The sequence below is a fragment of the Panicum hallii genome, chromosome 7 (genome assembly GCF_002211085.1).
Source record: "Panicum hallii strain FIL2 chromosome 7, PHallii_v3.1, whole genome shotgun sequence".
In the NCBI taxonomy this organism is placed as follows: domain Eukaryota; kingdom Viridiplantae; phylum Streptophyta; class Magnoliopsida; order Poales; family Poaceae; genus Panicum; species Panicum hallii.
Window position 1 is genome coordinate 33,480,704 of NC_038048.1, and position 14,310 is coordinate 33,495,013.

At 44.9% G+C, this 14,310-nt stretch overlaps 2 protein-coding genes across 2 annotated transcripts; one reads left to right on the forward strand and one right to left on the reverse strand.

Moving 5' to 3' along the window:
• Window positions 1–1,105: 1,105 nt before the first annotated feature.
• Window positions 1,106–2,719, reverse strand: LOC112901318 (protein PYRICULARIA ORYZAE RESISTANCE 21-like). The gene is made up of 3 exons (XM_025970207.1): window positions 2,521–2,719; window positions 2,243–2,328; window positions 1,106–1,989 (listed from the first exon to the last, which is right to left on the reverse strand). The coding sequence occupies exons 2-3, from the start codon at window positions 2,322–2,324 to the stop codon at window positions 1,427–1,429; spliced, it is 645 nt and encodes a 214-aa protein (XP_025825992.1). The 5' UTR covers window positions 2,325–2,328; window positions 2,521–2,719; the 3' UTR covers window positions 1,106–1,426.
• Window positions 2,720–10,953: 8,234 nt separating this feature from the next.
• LOC112900675 (pentatricopeptide repeat-containing protein At5g61800-like) lies at window positions 10,954–13,897 on the forward strand. The gene is made up of 2 exons (XM_025969508.1): window positions 10,954–13,109; window positions 13,357–13,897. The coding sequence occupies exon 1, from the start codon at window positions 10,954–10,956 to the stop codon at window positions 12,466–12,468; it is 1,515 nt and encodes a 504-aa protein (XP_025825293.1). The 3' UTR covers window positions 12,469–13,109; window positions 13,357–13,897.
• Window positions 13,898–14,310: the final 413 nt, after the last annotated feature.

Here is a 14,310-nt window from a genome sequence, read left to right on the forward strand (position 1 = left end):
TTCTATGTAGTGGTTAGTGGTTTGGTTATCAGAAGGTATTTCCTCTTCTTGTCTGAACTCTTCTTGAGCTCTTCAAAGGTCATGGAGCTCTGCTTGCATCTCTGCTAGCTTGCGCTTGGCATCTGCCAGCTGTTTGGCCTCTTGGGCTTCTTTTCTCTTAGCCGCTACTTGAGCGCTAATTTTGCCCTTTGCTTTCTCCACGGCTTTAAGTTGTGCTAGGACCTTCGTCAGAGTGGGCTCTACTACTTGCTCTTGTTGGGTAGTGTCTTCGAAGGTCTTGGTTCTTGGCTCTGGAGGGTTTGGCCTTGTATCGGAGGTAGTGTTTTCTCCTTTTGGCGGCTAGTGCTTGGTGTCGTTGGCTCAGACTCAGTTATTGTCCCGGAGCTTACGGCCTTCTTCTCTAGTGGTGCCATTGTAGGGTTTTTTTTGTCGAGCTGAGAACACAGTGGGCGCCTCTGTTGGGGTGGATATTACCCAAACATAAAAGTAAAAATGGTGTTCTGATTCAATGGAATAACCTTGTATGCACTTTCACAATCCTAAAGAATCATCCCGATTACAGTAAAAGATGGGGGTATTTATACCCCCTGCCTTCATTATATAGTTCCGGTTATGCCCTACCTTCTCGGAATATCCGTTGGTTATTCCGGTTCCTGGGTCATTTCCGGACGTTGGCATGTACAAGTTGTTCACTAAAAGATGATCACGCTTCCATATGATATTGAAGATTCCATGAAACTTCAGCCCTTCGTCTCGGGTCTTGGCGTCGTCGAAGGTTGTGCAACTGATTCCTTCATCGCCTAGATGTCGTCCTTAGCCTCTAATACGCTTGTCACAGGTCCAAGCGGTTAGTCCATCCTTGCGCAAAGGTCACCATATAACCTTCGCACGTTCAGCTAGGCACAAACCTTCGACCATCAAGAAAGAGCCAGTCATGCAAAGCAAATCAAAAAACCATGCAATGCCTTTTAAACTACCCCGAGAGGTTTCGCAAAACCTTCGGCAGGACCTTCGGCGAGACCTCTAAGGGATGGCGATCCCGGACACCAGAAATCCAATCTGCACGCATGCACTTGGATTCATATTCATACTGAGCAGCAGGACCTAGTGACAAGAGAGCTTCATTTTATTCCTTTTCAAGTACAGCAACTGTATACTAACACACATAAGCACACGTATATATATATAGTACATGGTAGGCACCTTCCTCCACAGTCTTCGCTTTTGCAGCTCGTGCATGACTCCAGAAGCAGCCGTGAATCCGGGCATGAATAAACGTCTGAGTACATACAACATGTTACAAGTTATACAACAGCTTGCTTGGTCTTACTACAGGCCGGAAGAATTCACAGAGATGTGCGTAGACGACGTCATGCATGATCGTCAGGTTGCAGCCAGCAAGCCGCCCGCCAGCCCCGCAGCAGCATCACATGACAGCGCAGGGGCCGTCGGGCTGGTTATCCTCGCAGCAGAAGTAGTCCCGCCGGTAGCCGCGGCAGTGGCACGGCGTCCAGGGCGGGCACGGGCACGGCGGCGGAGGCACCGGACAGCATACCGGTGGGGGCGGACAGATCGGTCGAGGCGGGGAGCATGGTGGCGGCGGCGGCGGCGGCTTGCAGGAGTGGCACTGGCAGGGACGCGGCGGCGTAGGGCAGCTGGACAGACACGCTGGCTGCGGGCATGGGTAAGGGCACGGGTACGGGTATGGGCATGGGTACGGGATCAGCTTATCGCATGGAGCGGGGGCGGGCTTTTTCTTGGGTTTTTTCTTGCACTTGTCGGTATCATCGTCTATCGGCGGGGGCGGGAGCAGGGGCGGCTGCGGCGGCCGCGGCGGCGGAGGCGGCGGCGGCACGATCTCGATTTTGGCCACGAAACAGCCGGCCTTGCACCGGAGCTTGCAGCAGAGCTCGATGGCGTCGAAGGGCCCGGTGACGACCACCTTCTCCTTCTCGTACACCACCTTCTCGAAGACGAACCCGCAACGCTCTGCTTGCAAGCGTGAGTGAGTGAGTGGGTGAACCAGACTAAATTTGATGTGATTGTATCGGTAGCTAGTTCATGCCCAGGTCATCGTAACCAGGCCATGACCACGATCATCTCTAAAGAGTTTATCTGATGAGAAGAACATGGTCATCAACGACATAGCTAGGGTCGATGTTATTAGCTAATAAACTCTTTGATGACGTTGATGTTATTAGCTAATAACATCCAAGGTGAGTAGTTTATTTCTGCTACGCACCTTGGATGCAGCAGAGGATCTTCTGGATCTTGCTTCTGCAGCGGCAGCATGACAGGTCCAGCGTGATGGCTACCGTCGGCATCTCTCTGCAGGACACAGCAGGAGTAAGAGATCAGTAAGACATGCATGCGTGATTTTTGACCTTAATGGTTTCCAAAACTAAAATAAAAATTAAACAGGGAAAGAATCCAGCTCTAAGCATGCGTCTGTATATCGATCGAATCATCTCATCTATAAGTGACAAAGAAACTGATCTTCAAGAAATGCAGGTTGCTCACCTAGCTACTGGAGCAGATTCAGAGCATGGGGCAGTGTTATCAGTGAAAAGATGGATCAGTGAGGGGTGTCCAGTGTCCGTGGCCGTGCCTGTGCTGATCGATCACTATATATGTAGTACACACGACCGAGGTTTTAGACGAGGATAGCTGCTCAAGGTTGGCTACAAAAGCATTATAGCTGGTTGTTACATGGCTCCAATTCCACCTAGCTAGATATATAGCTCTATGGTATATATATATATAGCCTTTGGGAGCTATATATACGGCCAAGCTTCATTCCGTGATCTTCACCCCACAAGAAGGGGCCTAGAGCCAAGGTCATTATGGTTAAGAGGTCTTAGCTTTTATGATCCATGGAAAAGGTACCTAAATTTGCTAAAATTATTGTATATAGCATGCACCTTTCTAGTTATAATTAGCACAACTAACCTCCCTTTGAACCTCTCGATCTAAGAATTGTACAAATTTAGTATTTCACATACTCTTGATCGAGATTACACCTTTTTACCCTTGTAAAATTTACCCCTACTACGGAAATAGATGGGGACTGAGTCATCCTTGTGCGCACAATCCACATGTGCATTCTGTCTTCCTTGATGTTTTGCCACCATGTTCCTCTTGTTGCATTTATTTGGATATCATAATTTTGTGCTGCTCGGCTTTCACAAATAATTAGTTTAAAGCACGGGTGGTATAGCATTTCGAATGGGCATGCCGCAATAGCACCGTCGAGTTGGAAACCATTATTATCCCCACTAATTAATCCAACAAAAGTGTGTATGGAACCACTGCACCTAGACGTCACACCTCTTGCACGCAGCAAATTTATTACTAATATCTAGTCCAGCCGGCCTTAGGAATGTTAACGACTAAGCAACCATTTCTTTTTTAAAAAAAAAGTATGAGCTCGATCATCAACTTGCAAATTACACATAAAAAAGAACTAGTGCGCCCCTCATGCATAGATGCAATATAAATCAAGATCCATATGATCTTTAATTAATTTCTCCAGACGGTTCATGTTCATCGATCATACATGCCCGGTCGCGGTGGCTACCTGCTGCTGCTGGTACAGGTCGTGTGAGAATTGTAAACTCACGCCGCGTGCTTCAACTTTCGCCAAAAGGCAGCTCATCATTTGCACGATGTTTCGATTATCCTCGGAAAAAAGGATCACTTTACAAGGTCTTGGTCATTTTCTTGGTTATATGCGCTTTAGCTGTACTAGATAGCTAGAGGCAGCTAGCCAGACTGTTTGGTACTCCTGCTGGGAGGTGCGGTGTCCACCATGATTCCATGAGTATGCTAGTGTTTAGGAGTGTGCCATGCACTTTGGGGTGGTTGAAGAGAAAGTGCCAGCACTATAAACGGGAGACCATTGGGGTTTCTCGGTGAGCCAGCCGTCGACATCGGTAGCAGAATTGCTGTGTGCAATCTGATGGCAGACCTTATTAGCTTGTTTATATATTTGTGTGTCCGTGCTGTGTTGTATATGGAAATGCCACCAATAGTTCATTTAGCAAGTGGAAATGGGTTGGGTTTGGCACGTCAGGGATCTTTCGGATTCTGCTAGTAGTGCTGCACCCCCACCCAAGATTGATGATGCCTCACCCGTCAGAGCCAAACCCTAGTAGATGTTCTCCGAGTTGTAGTCTCTCTTAGGGTTTAGCTTACCATTTCTTAAAAGAAAAAACGGAGGGGACTTAGGATCCGTAGAACGGAAACGGGTCCAAAATTGGCCAATATTTTAACATTTTTGGGCAAAATTTAAAATTGGACAAATTACATCTGAATCAAAAAAAATATCAGTCGAAATGCTGAAAACTCTCTCTCTCTCTCTCTATCGTGATGCAACAACGTTGTTTCTTTTACTTCTTTAATGACACTTTCTCACTAATAATTTCTAAAGCATTACAGTACCAGATGCATTTCCATTGCATGCATCTCCTTTATCTTCTTTTCTAGAATATTCCAGATGTACACATCTCTACCGATCAGTTAAGGACAAAACAAATTTTCGTTGAGCTAGCAAGCTCACCTTTAGGTTGCTTGTTTCAGAAATGGGCGAGCTGAGCTTAGCTAAAGATCGTCCAGGGTATATATATATACACACACACACCCACCCACATACACACACTATCATAGTGCTGTGGGTTGCTACGGGTAATATAAATTTTAGCCAAATCTATACAAGACCACCAGCTTTGTACTCTTTCATACCGTGTATAGACAGTGGCGTGACCGCGTGAGGTATTGATTGTATAGGTTTCGACTGTGATTCCGATTGATTTGTCTGGGTTCCGATTAAGATTTCGATTAATTTATCCAGATTTCGATTAGGATTACGATTAACGGACCAAAAAATCGTTGCTTGCTTTAAAAATAGTAGAGATAGAGATAGAGATTCAGCTCATACTAGTCGATCTCGAGCAAGTTCGGCAATAATTAAAATATAAACGCCATACCTCGCTCGGTCTCCCAAATTGAACATGGTTAAATTTCAATGGTCAATTCTCAATTGTAGGCCGCACGATATATCGACAAACACGATGTGCTACTTGCACATACGAAGCACAAGAGCAGGACGTCAAGTTGGCGACCCAAATACTTTTAAGTGAATGTTTATTATCTTAAGTTCTCAAGACGCAGAATGATCTTCAGGGATTTTATTTATAAAAGGTTTTTTTGTTATAGTTATATATGCAGAGACCTACTGTCCTCCTATTGCTCTCCTCACTTGTCTCACCATTGACATACTAGTAGTTGTTTCATTGGTCATTGACACGTCCTTTCCGCACAAGCCGTACTACACATTTTTAATCTTGCCATGTTATGTTAGAAAAAAAATAAAAATCCTTGTAGTCAACAAATGTTGAAACTACAATTGTGAGACAATAAAATTAATAATGCTACATTTTTATCGCAGAATTTTGGTCAGTGCAAGGATTATACAGGTGCAGCGAAGATTAAAGGAAATGCCGAAGATCTAATTAAACTCACTCCTTTTTAATTGGCTCTCGGAACGTTGATTGCCCTGCCAATTAGCAGGAGACGAGTTCGGGGCAAGGAAGAATTCGAAGAACGGGTGTGATGTGGAAGAGAGTGATCGAGCCTCCTTGAGCGCTTCCTTGTATGGTTGCTTGGATGTCAAAGAGAAAAGACGTACCAATGCAATCAATATGCGTTGATCAATATCCATTCAGAATGAACTCTTTCCTCTCCATTGTATTGTAGGTACTAGCAAATAAAGGAAAGCAACCACTCGGTTCCTGATTCAGATTCTTTTTTTCCCGACGATCATCTGCATCGTGAATTCATGACAAGTTATTAACCAGAGTCTGGAGCTAGCTAGCCGCCTTACTACCTAACCAACCCATCGACTGACTCTGTCGAAAGCTAGTTAAACTAAGGACGGAAGGGATGCATCCTGCTGGCTGCACATATATACATGCTGACTAATAATATACTAGTATGGTGTTTACTGTAATTAAGTCACATTATTATTGCAGGCTAGCTTCACATGTAGATGTAGTATCCCACTTGCATCAAAGGCAGCTAATCATGCATGCATTGCACTATATATGGTTCACTTATCCTTCGTTGTTTCGCTTTCTGGAGGACCTGCTGGTTGGTTCAGGGTGGCAGTGTGTCACCTTTACCTTTTTGAGTTCTTGTCATCATACTCCACACCTTCACTATCAAAACTTCCTCCGGCCCTGCAATACTATCGCAAAGCTGCTGGTTGGCCCATCGGCATTTCGATGCGCTATGTGCATTATTGGTGGATCCACTGGGTGGTATCACTCTTAATAAGATTTTAGCAGCCCATGTACATCTATGAAGAAAAAAAGCCCACAGCTAAAGAAGAATGTGTTATCTGAGCTGAAGAAGGAGGTTATATTGTGGCTCAGGTACGTTTAGGATGCTGCTTGGTCAGTTAATTATAGTCGATCTGCAACCCAGAGCAACAAAATTAGTTCTTACTAGTCTGTCGAAACCCATGTTAGTTCATGAGCGGACAAGTATTTTTAATTGAGATAAGTATTAGAAATTTATGGATAGATTTATGATCAAGTAATCAAAATTGCTTATCTTTTCTCTCTTTATTTTGTTTATATTCTACAACAATATTTCCTCCGTCCCAAAATAAGTGTTCGTTTAGTATTCAAATTTTATCCCACAAAGAGTGAAATTCATCAATTTGAACCAATGCCAAATACAAAGAAAAATTGTATAGAGAAGCGCATGAAGCCAATCAAATACTTAATAGGTGCTACTTTTTTTCTCAATGCATATGCATTTATTGATGATCTAGAGAACCAAATAAACAATATAATCTTCAATCATGATTTTATTTCTATAAGTAAATAGGGACAACAAGATCATTTTTCTCAGAATTAGTAATGTGTCTAAAATTTTCTAAAAGAGCAGTCTTTTTAGACGGAGGGAGTACTTATTTAGATATTTTTATCTTTAGACTTTACCAAATACTCTATTGTCTCTATATACTTTTTCGTCTCATTCATTTCTTTCCGTTCGCATAGAACCTTCATGTGTGTTTGGAATGTGTTTAGTTGAAATTGTGACAAACATCATGCATGTATACCTTAAGTTAGTTAAGCGCATCTTGATTGATTAGCTTCCCTATGGAACAACTTATCCACCTGAGTTCAAATTAGATATGCATGTATACCTATGGTAGTATGGTTAGGTCCTTTATGTATATGTAGATACTTATTATAGTGAAAGGAAAAATAAGATTATTAGATCCGTTACAGGAACGGATCCCCGCTCCCTCTTCCTATTTGTGGCTCGTGGGAGAAGAAGAAGGAGGGCGACTACGGGCGGAGCTAAGGTTGGAACAACTTATCAATGGCACTAGCTATTTCTCTTCTATGCTATTTTTAAATTTAGATATTAACTGAGAGGTATTTTATATTATTTTTATAATAGTATAGGTGGGTCATTTAGATGAAGCTAGAGCTATTTAAATAAATATTGTGGGTTTACTTCATAAAACTTTGGTAGTATTAGATACTAAATTCAAACATATAAGGTTACATACACACGCATACACCTTTTACTCCTTCTGTTCCATGAAGAATGTAATTCTAGTTTTTTTCAGATAAGTTAATAGTAACGTGAAAAGACTTTCATACTTTCGATCATTTCTTAGCCACATGCAGTTAGTTTTGGTATGCAAATTAACTATGATCACTTAGGTAGGTAGTTAAGATCCAATTTGTAGGATGTTAGCCACATGCAATTAATTTTGGTATGCAAATTAAATCTGATCACTTAATTAGGTAGGTAGTTAAGATCCAATTTCTAGAATTGTATTTTTTGTGGAATTTTTTTTAACGCATGATTGCAACTTTTATGGAACGAAGGAAGTACGCCTTATTGATCACTTTAAACATAGTATGTCCTGTTTAATCATCTTACGTTAAGTAAGAACAAATGTGTAAGAGATCTTGTGTATATATGGTTACATGTCCATGAAAGCACCACGAAGGCTATACATGTTAATTTGCTTTAGTCCTTTGTTTGGATCATTAGCTCAGATGACGTGACAATGAATGAAGCAAGCTATATGCAAACAATGCAATGCCTGCAAGAGGCTTAATTTCCATTTCTAAAAGCAACTGTGTTATCAGCGCACATCTCCACAACTGCATACGCACACAGCAGGAGGCAAGTAGCACGTGCATTCTCGCGCCCCAACAAGTCAACAACAACAACAAGAAGCTGACATCAACCAGAGCAACACGTACATCCAGATTCTATAATGGCACACACTCGGACGAACAACAGAAGCAGCACACACAAACATGGCAAAAGACGAGCATCTGCATCACACACACACACAGACACCGATTGACTGGCGAGTGCAGATGTCTGAATTATTATTGGCAGTAATAAAACCAGAACAGGAGTGTGCATCCTTGTTCTGAAGGGAAGCTTCCCCCACCCTTCGTCGTCAACCTCCGGCAGGCTACGAGAGCCACGGGAGGTGTTTTGGACTGAGAGAGGGAGACCTGGAAGAAAGGCGTAGCCTTCCCTATGCCGATAGCTAGACTTGCCTTCTTTCTTCTCCTCCTACATCACTGCCGCAGGCATCGCCGCCGTTGCGCCAGCGAGTAGTACTCCTCAGCTCGCTGCCGCCTCATCTCGCACTCAGTCACACAGCTACCGCTGCTGCTGCTGCTGCTGCAAAGAGCAAAACAAAAACCAAAGAGACGGTGCTGCATATTTGCATTGTGGTTAGCCTCTCTGATTTTATAGGCATTGGTGTAATGACTGGTCACTCACTCAAAGCTCCATGATAATAATGCAAAGTATATAATGGTCTCTGTGGATCACATAGTTTACTGGAAATGATTCTCGCGTATCAGCGCCCACTCATCTCTTCTTTGACAATAGGGAAATCCCATGCCTTTATCGAAAGGAGAACGCACCACTAAGAAGACTCTGGATTCCATCTCATGCTTAAGCTTTCCTTAAGAGGGATTAACTACTGATTGCCCAATGAGCACTGACTAGTCCCCACTAGCAGATTGTTTCATGGACACTGTGTGGTTGCAATGGACGGGCACCTGTCGACGTGGGATCAGATGGGCAACAACAAAATATAGCATGGATTGGTTCCTTCAGGGTTTCAACAGTTGAGGAGAGAATGTCAACGTCTCAACGAACCTGCATTGTATCCCTTTGTTCTGGGGCTTTGAATCGGTAGGCTTTCAGCTTTGGGCAGCCACATTTTGTGGTTACTCTGCTTTACACAAGAATTGGTTTAGAATTCAGGAACATTTTGGAGGATAACATACCCAATAGCACCGTCATAATTCGGATGCATGTATGTGTGAATCTCTTCCACCTTTCAAAATGCTTTCATTTTTCTTTTATCCCAAAGAATGAATGATCCCAGGCACTCCGTCCGTCTCAAATTATTAGCCGTTTTGGTTTTTTTAGATTTATAGGCTTTGTTGTGCATCTATATGGACGGAGGGAGCAGTTGCCGCCCTTGCCCTGGAAAGAAGAAGGTGCCACGAAGTTTGCTAAAGGGTTAGAGGGATTTTTGTGAAAAGTGGGCTCATCAATCTCCAATTGAAAAGGAATGCTAAAGGTGAGCTGGTCAGTCTGAAATTGGGTAAAGGAGCTTCCTCATGCAGCTAGCAATGCTCTGCTGATGCGTTGGCGTCGACCAGCAAACCTTCCAACCTCGCCGTCGCCAGCCGTCTGGTCCATTGCCCCGTCACTCGCATTCGAAAAGCACCCATGCCCATGCGTTTGCTGAGAACGCGCCCTACAGGCAGCTGATGATTCGGATTCGCCAATCATCTGGTGGTTGATGGCTGTAAAAGCAAGGGTGGTCGACTACTGGCTGTTCCTATAGGCAGGTGATGATTCGGATTCCATTTCACCATCTTTAATTTTTCTTCTCGGAAAAGGATCACGCTGCACTATCTAACTGGTCGATGCTGCACAGGCAGATCTCAGTGACCGACTGGCCGTGCTTTAACGCTTAAAGTCAGAAAGACTGTCCGGTTTAAACTTGTGGCTTCCTTCGTGGCTGCCGTTCTTTTCTAGAAAAGGCACGAGTTGAAAATAGTTCAAGAAATACATGGATAATGTACAGAACTTCGTGGAATGCCTACGGTTGATTTAGAATTTCATGGTGACTGGTGCGTATTCCTCTACTCAATTAGTCCCACGCATATTTGTTTTTCTAATTCCTCCTATCCCTATTGTAGAACACAACCTTACATCTTACTATGGATAGGTATGCATGCTAAACTTTGATTTTGATTTTATTTATGTAGATCCATCGCTAATATATCATGACTACATTATTATTCTTCTCTTCTAAATTTTTTCAGCCCTTAGCCAGCCAGGCATTCACTAAATAGCGATTACAATATGGGTGCTTCTTATCATCGCTTGTGGTGATTGTTATATCTCAGAGTATCTCCAAAAGATTCTTTATATCTTTAGAAATAGAGATTTTGGTAAAAAGATTATCTTCCAACAGCCTTTTCAATTGGATATCTAAATATCCTCTATTCCGGATTTCTCATTAGGCAAAGATGGAGAGCGATAATTGCTCTTTGGACTACGCATAAGATATAGAAAAGTTGTTGGAAAGTATAAAGATATAAAAAAATAATTTTTACTCAAATGACTTTCTAAATGATGATTTAGAGATTAGATTTTAGAAAGTCTCTCGAAGATGCTCTCATTGGCAACAACAGTGGTAGACTGTATCAGCGTGTCTTTTGCCTGCATATCATGTCACCTTACTCCTCCCGAACGAGTAATTCGAGAAATGATGCATTTAAATGCATCTATCTATCTAGTTTGTGTACCAATTGTGTGTTTAACTCATTTCTAAAAGTTTTTGCGGTACATTGTCTCAACTTCGATTAGACAGGAATGGAGGATGCCACTATGGGCCGCTATGGCCTGGAACATGCTTTACCGTGGAACCCCTTGTCACAGCGGAGTGAGATGGCACCACCCAGCCCGGGCCCATCGCTCAGCCTCCCTCCGCCCTACCACTCCCTCCCCCGCCTCCTACACCCGCGCCACCGCCTGCCGCTCCGCCGCCTCCTCGCGGCGCACGCGCTCGCCGCCGTCGCGGGCCACCTCTCCCTCCCGGACCCGCGCCCCCACACCCTCATCCTCGCCGCCTACTCCCGCCTCGCGCACGCCTCGCCGTCCGCTCTCCTCCTCCTCTTCCGCTCCTCCCTCCGCCTCTCCGTCGCCCCCACCCGCCACACCCTCCCGCTCGCCGTCTCCGCGGCCTCCTCCGCGGGCCGCCGCCACCTCCCGCTCGCACTCTCCCTCCACGCCGTCGCGGTCGCCCGCAACCTCCTCCCGTCCCCGCACGTCGCCAACGCGCTCGTCTCCCTGTACGCCCGGCACGCGCTCCCGGACGCCGCGCGCAGGGTGTTCGAGGAAATGCCCTCCGCCCCGGACGTCGTCTCCTACAACGCGCTCGTGCACGCGTACGTGAACGCAGGGCGGGTGGGCGTCGCGCGGGAGCTGTTCGAGGGGATGCCCGTGCGGGATGCCGTGTCCTGGGGAACGGTCGTCTCTGGGTGCGCCAAGGCTGGTTGGCTGGAGGAGGCAGTGGGGCTGTTTGACAGGATGAGGGAAGAGAACTTCAGGCCCGACGATGTCACTCTGGCCGCGGTGCTGTCATGCTGTGCACAACTGGGGGCGCTGGACAAGGGGCAGGAGGTGCATGAGTATGTCAGGCAGACCAGGCCCCACCCCAACGTGTTCTTGTGCACGGGGCTCGTTGATCTCTACGCAAAGTGCGGTCGCGTCGAGGCTGCTAAGGAGGTGTTCCATGCATGCCCCGAGAGGAACGTGTTCACGTGTAATGCGCTCATTGTTGGGCTGGCGATGCACGGCCATGGCACGGTAGCGCTGGAGTACTTCCACCAGATGCTGGCTGATGGAATTCAGCCAGACGGGGTCACTTTCTTGGGGGTCCTGATCGCTTGCAGCCACACTGGCCTGGTGGACATGGCAAGGCGCATATTTTCGGACATGGAGGACATGCACGATGTGCCCCGGGAACTGAAACACTATGGGTGCATGGCTGACCTGTTGGGTCGTGCTGGACTCATTGAAGAAGCCATGGACATGATCAGGAAGATGCCTATGGAAGGAGACAGTTATGTGTGGGGAGGTATACTTGCTGGATGTAGAATGCATCGGAATGTGGAGGCAGCGGAGGTTGCAGCCCGGCATTTGTTGCAACTGAACCCTGATGATAGTGGGGTGTACTCTGCCATGGCTGGGATCTATGCAGATGCTGGTAGGTGGGAGGATGTAGCGAGGATCAGGAAGTTGATGGACGAAAGGATTAGCAGGAGAAATGCTGGCTGCAGTTCAATTACAACAGAGCTCAAATATGGTGCCCCTATTCTGAGCTGATTGCCGTGGGATATATGTACCAGAATTCACTAATTCAGAAACATTGAAAGTAGAGAGTAGTTTAGAAAGAGGACCGGTGCGAATTGCAATGATAAGACTCACGAAGACTCAAGGTACATACTTTTTAGTGTGAGAAATTCAGATATATTTCGGGATTTGTTATCGATATACCTTGAGCTCCTAGTGATACCAACTCTCACTGCTCTGCAAGTCTGCAGGTGCAGGCTTGGTCATCTTGCAGTTTCACGCACAATATGTGGTTTCTCTCATTCATGAAATTGCAGATCCATGAACTTTGTGGCAACTGCATTTTATTGTCAAATTAGTCTCTTTCTGACGCCAACAAAGGAAGTTCATGAATGAAGTGAAGAGGATATGTGGAAAAATTCCTGGCACAGTGGAACTAAGTTTCTCTCGCTGCTAGCGGATCCTTCATGGTATATTTCTCAGGAATTCAATCTGAAAGCTGAGTGTTGCTCAGACCCTGTGCAGCAAATTATCCACTGGACAAAGAAACCATCAGGATTACTTGTTCTGATGCTGATTTTTGCCCATGATTAACGATGCAGTTGGTGTGGTGGTGGTGGGTTAACTTCGATGTACCAGGCTAATTTACTCTCTGGCTATCTCATTTAAGACTGGTATGTAAGTTCTTTTTGAAGAAAAGTAGCTTAATGTTTGTCTATGATGTGTAATTGCTAGCATGTGTGAATAATAGACTGATTTCAAGAAGTAAAAGTTGCACTCCTTCAGAGTAAAAACGTCTATATCCTTACTGGTTTCCTGTTGTAGTGCTGCACGAGTGCATTTTCATACACTCCTTATGCAATATTTAGACTTTGATGAGAAACATAATGGTCGTTGGCTTGTGGCGCTGTCGCGTGCCAGATAGGAGCAGTGCCCCCGTGGAGTGCCGCGACCAGTGGATAAGTACCTCCGCAGGACATCAGTCGCGGACCGATCACTGCTGATGAGGAAAAAACCATGTCTTTGCAAATGTAGTATAGAACACTGGAAGACATGTCCCGTGAATGGGGATATCATGTAAACGGATTATGAACTATATATGAGCATATTCCTTCTTAGCCTATAATTGGTCGAACTATTATTACTGACAGTGAAAGGACTGGTACAACCATTGGTAGCTGCGGCTAAATCTTGCTCACGCTAGCGGCGGATCTGATGCAATATGTTCCTCAGGAGTTGAACATGAAAGTTTTGTGCAGCTCAGACTGCAAATTTCACATTTTATCTCAGAAAATTATCCGCTGGAGACAAGAAACAATCAGGTTTACTTGTCCTGCCGCTGCTAATGCCAGTTGGTACGGCCTGTTCGTTTGTATGTACCAGGGCTAAGACAGTCTCTGGCTCGTCTTGTTTAAGACTGGTGTATGAGTTCCTACTGAAGGAAGTGGCTTGATGTCTGTCTATGATGTGTAATTACGAGCATGATGAGAATAATTGACTGATTTTGAACAGGAATTAAAGTTTGCGTTCCTTCAGGGCATAAAAGGCTGACTTCATATCGTTGCTGGTTTACTGCTGTAGTGCTTCTCATGTACAATGTGTGCACTGTTAACCTGATTCGGTATGTGATAACATCTTGCTTAATGTCACTCTCCACTCCACTTCTTGCATGCCACGAGATGGAAGCTGAACTGCAAGCGGAAACAATGCACCATCTAGCGAGCAAATCTTCTGAGCCATTCAAGCAGACAGACAAAGGGAAAACGAGAAACACTATAGAATTGGAAGAGGAATTTGTTCAAAAAATAACTCAACAAGGTGTCGGATCATCCATAAAAGTTCAAAGTAACTTGAAGAGATGGTCCTATGGCCTCA

Coding starts and splice junctions, on each gene's coding strand:
- LOC112901318 (XM_025970207.1), bottom strand. CDS start 2,324: ATGCCGACGGTAGCCATCACGCTGGACCTGTCATGCTGCCGCTGCAGA. Junction 1,990..2,242: donor GATCCTCTGCTGCATCCAAG/GTGCGTAGCAGA, acceptor GCTTGCAAGCAG/AGCGTTGCGGGTTCGTCTTC.
- LOC112900675 (XM_025969508.1), top strand. CDS start 10,954: ATGGAGGATGCCACTATGGGCCGCTATGGCCTGGAACATGCTTTACCG.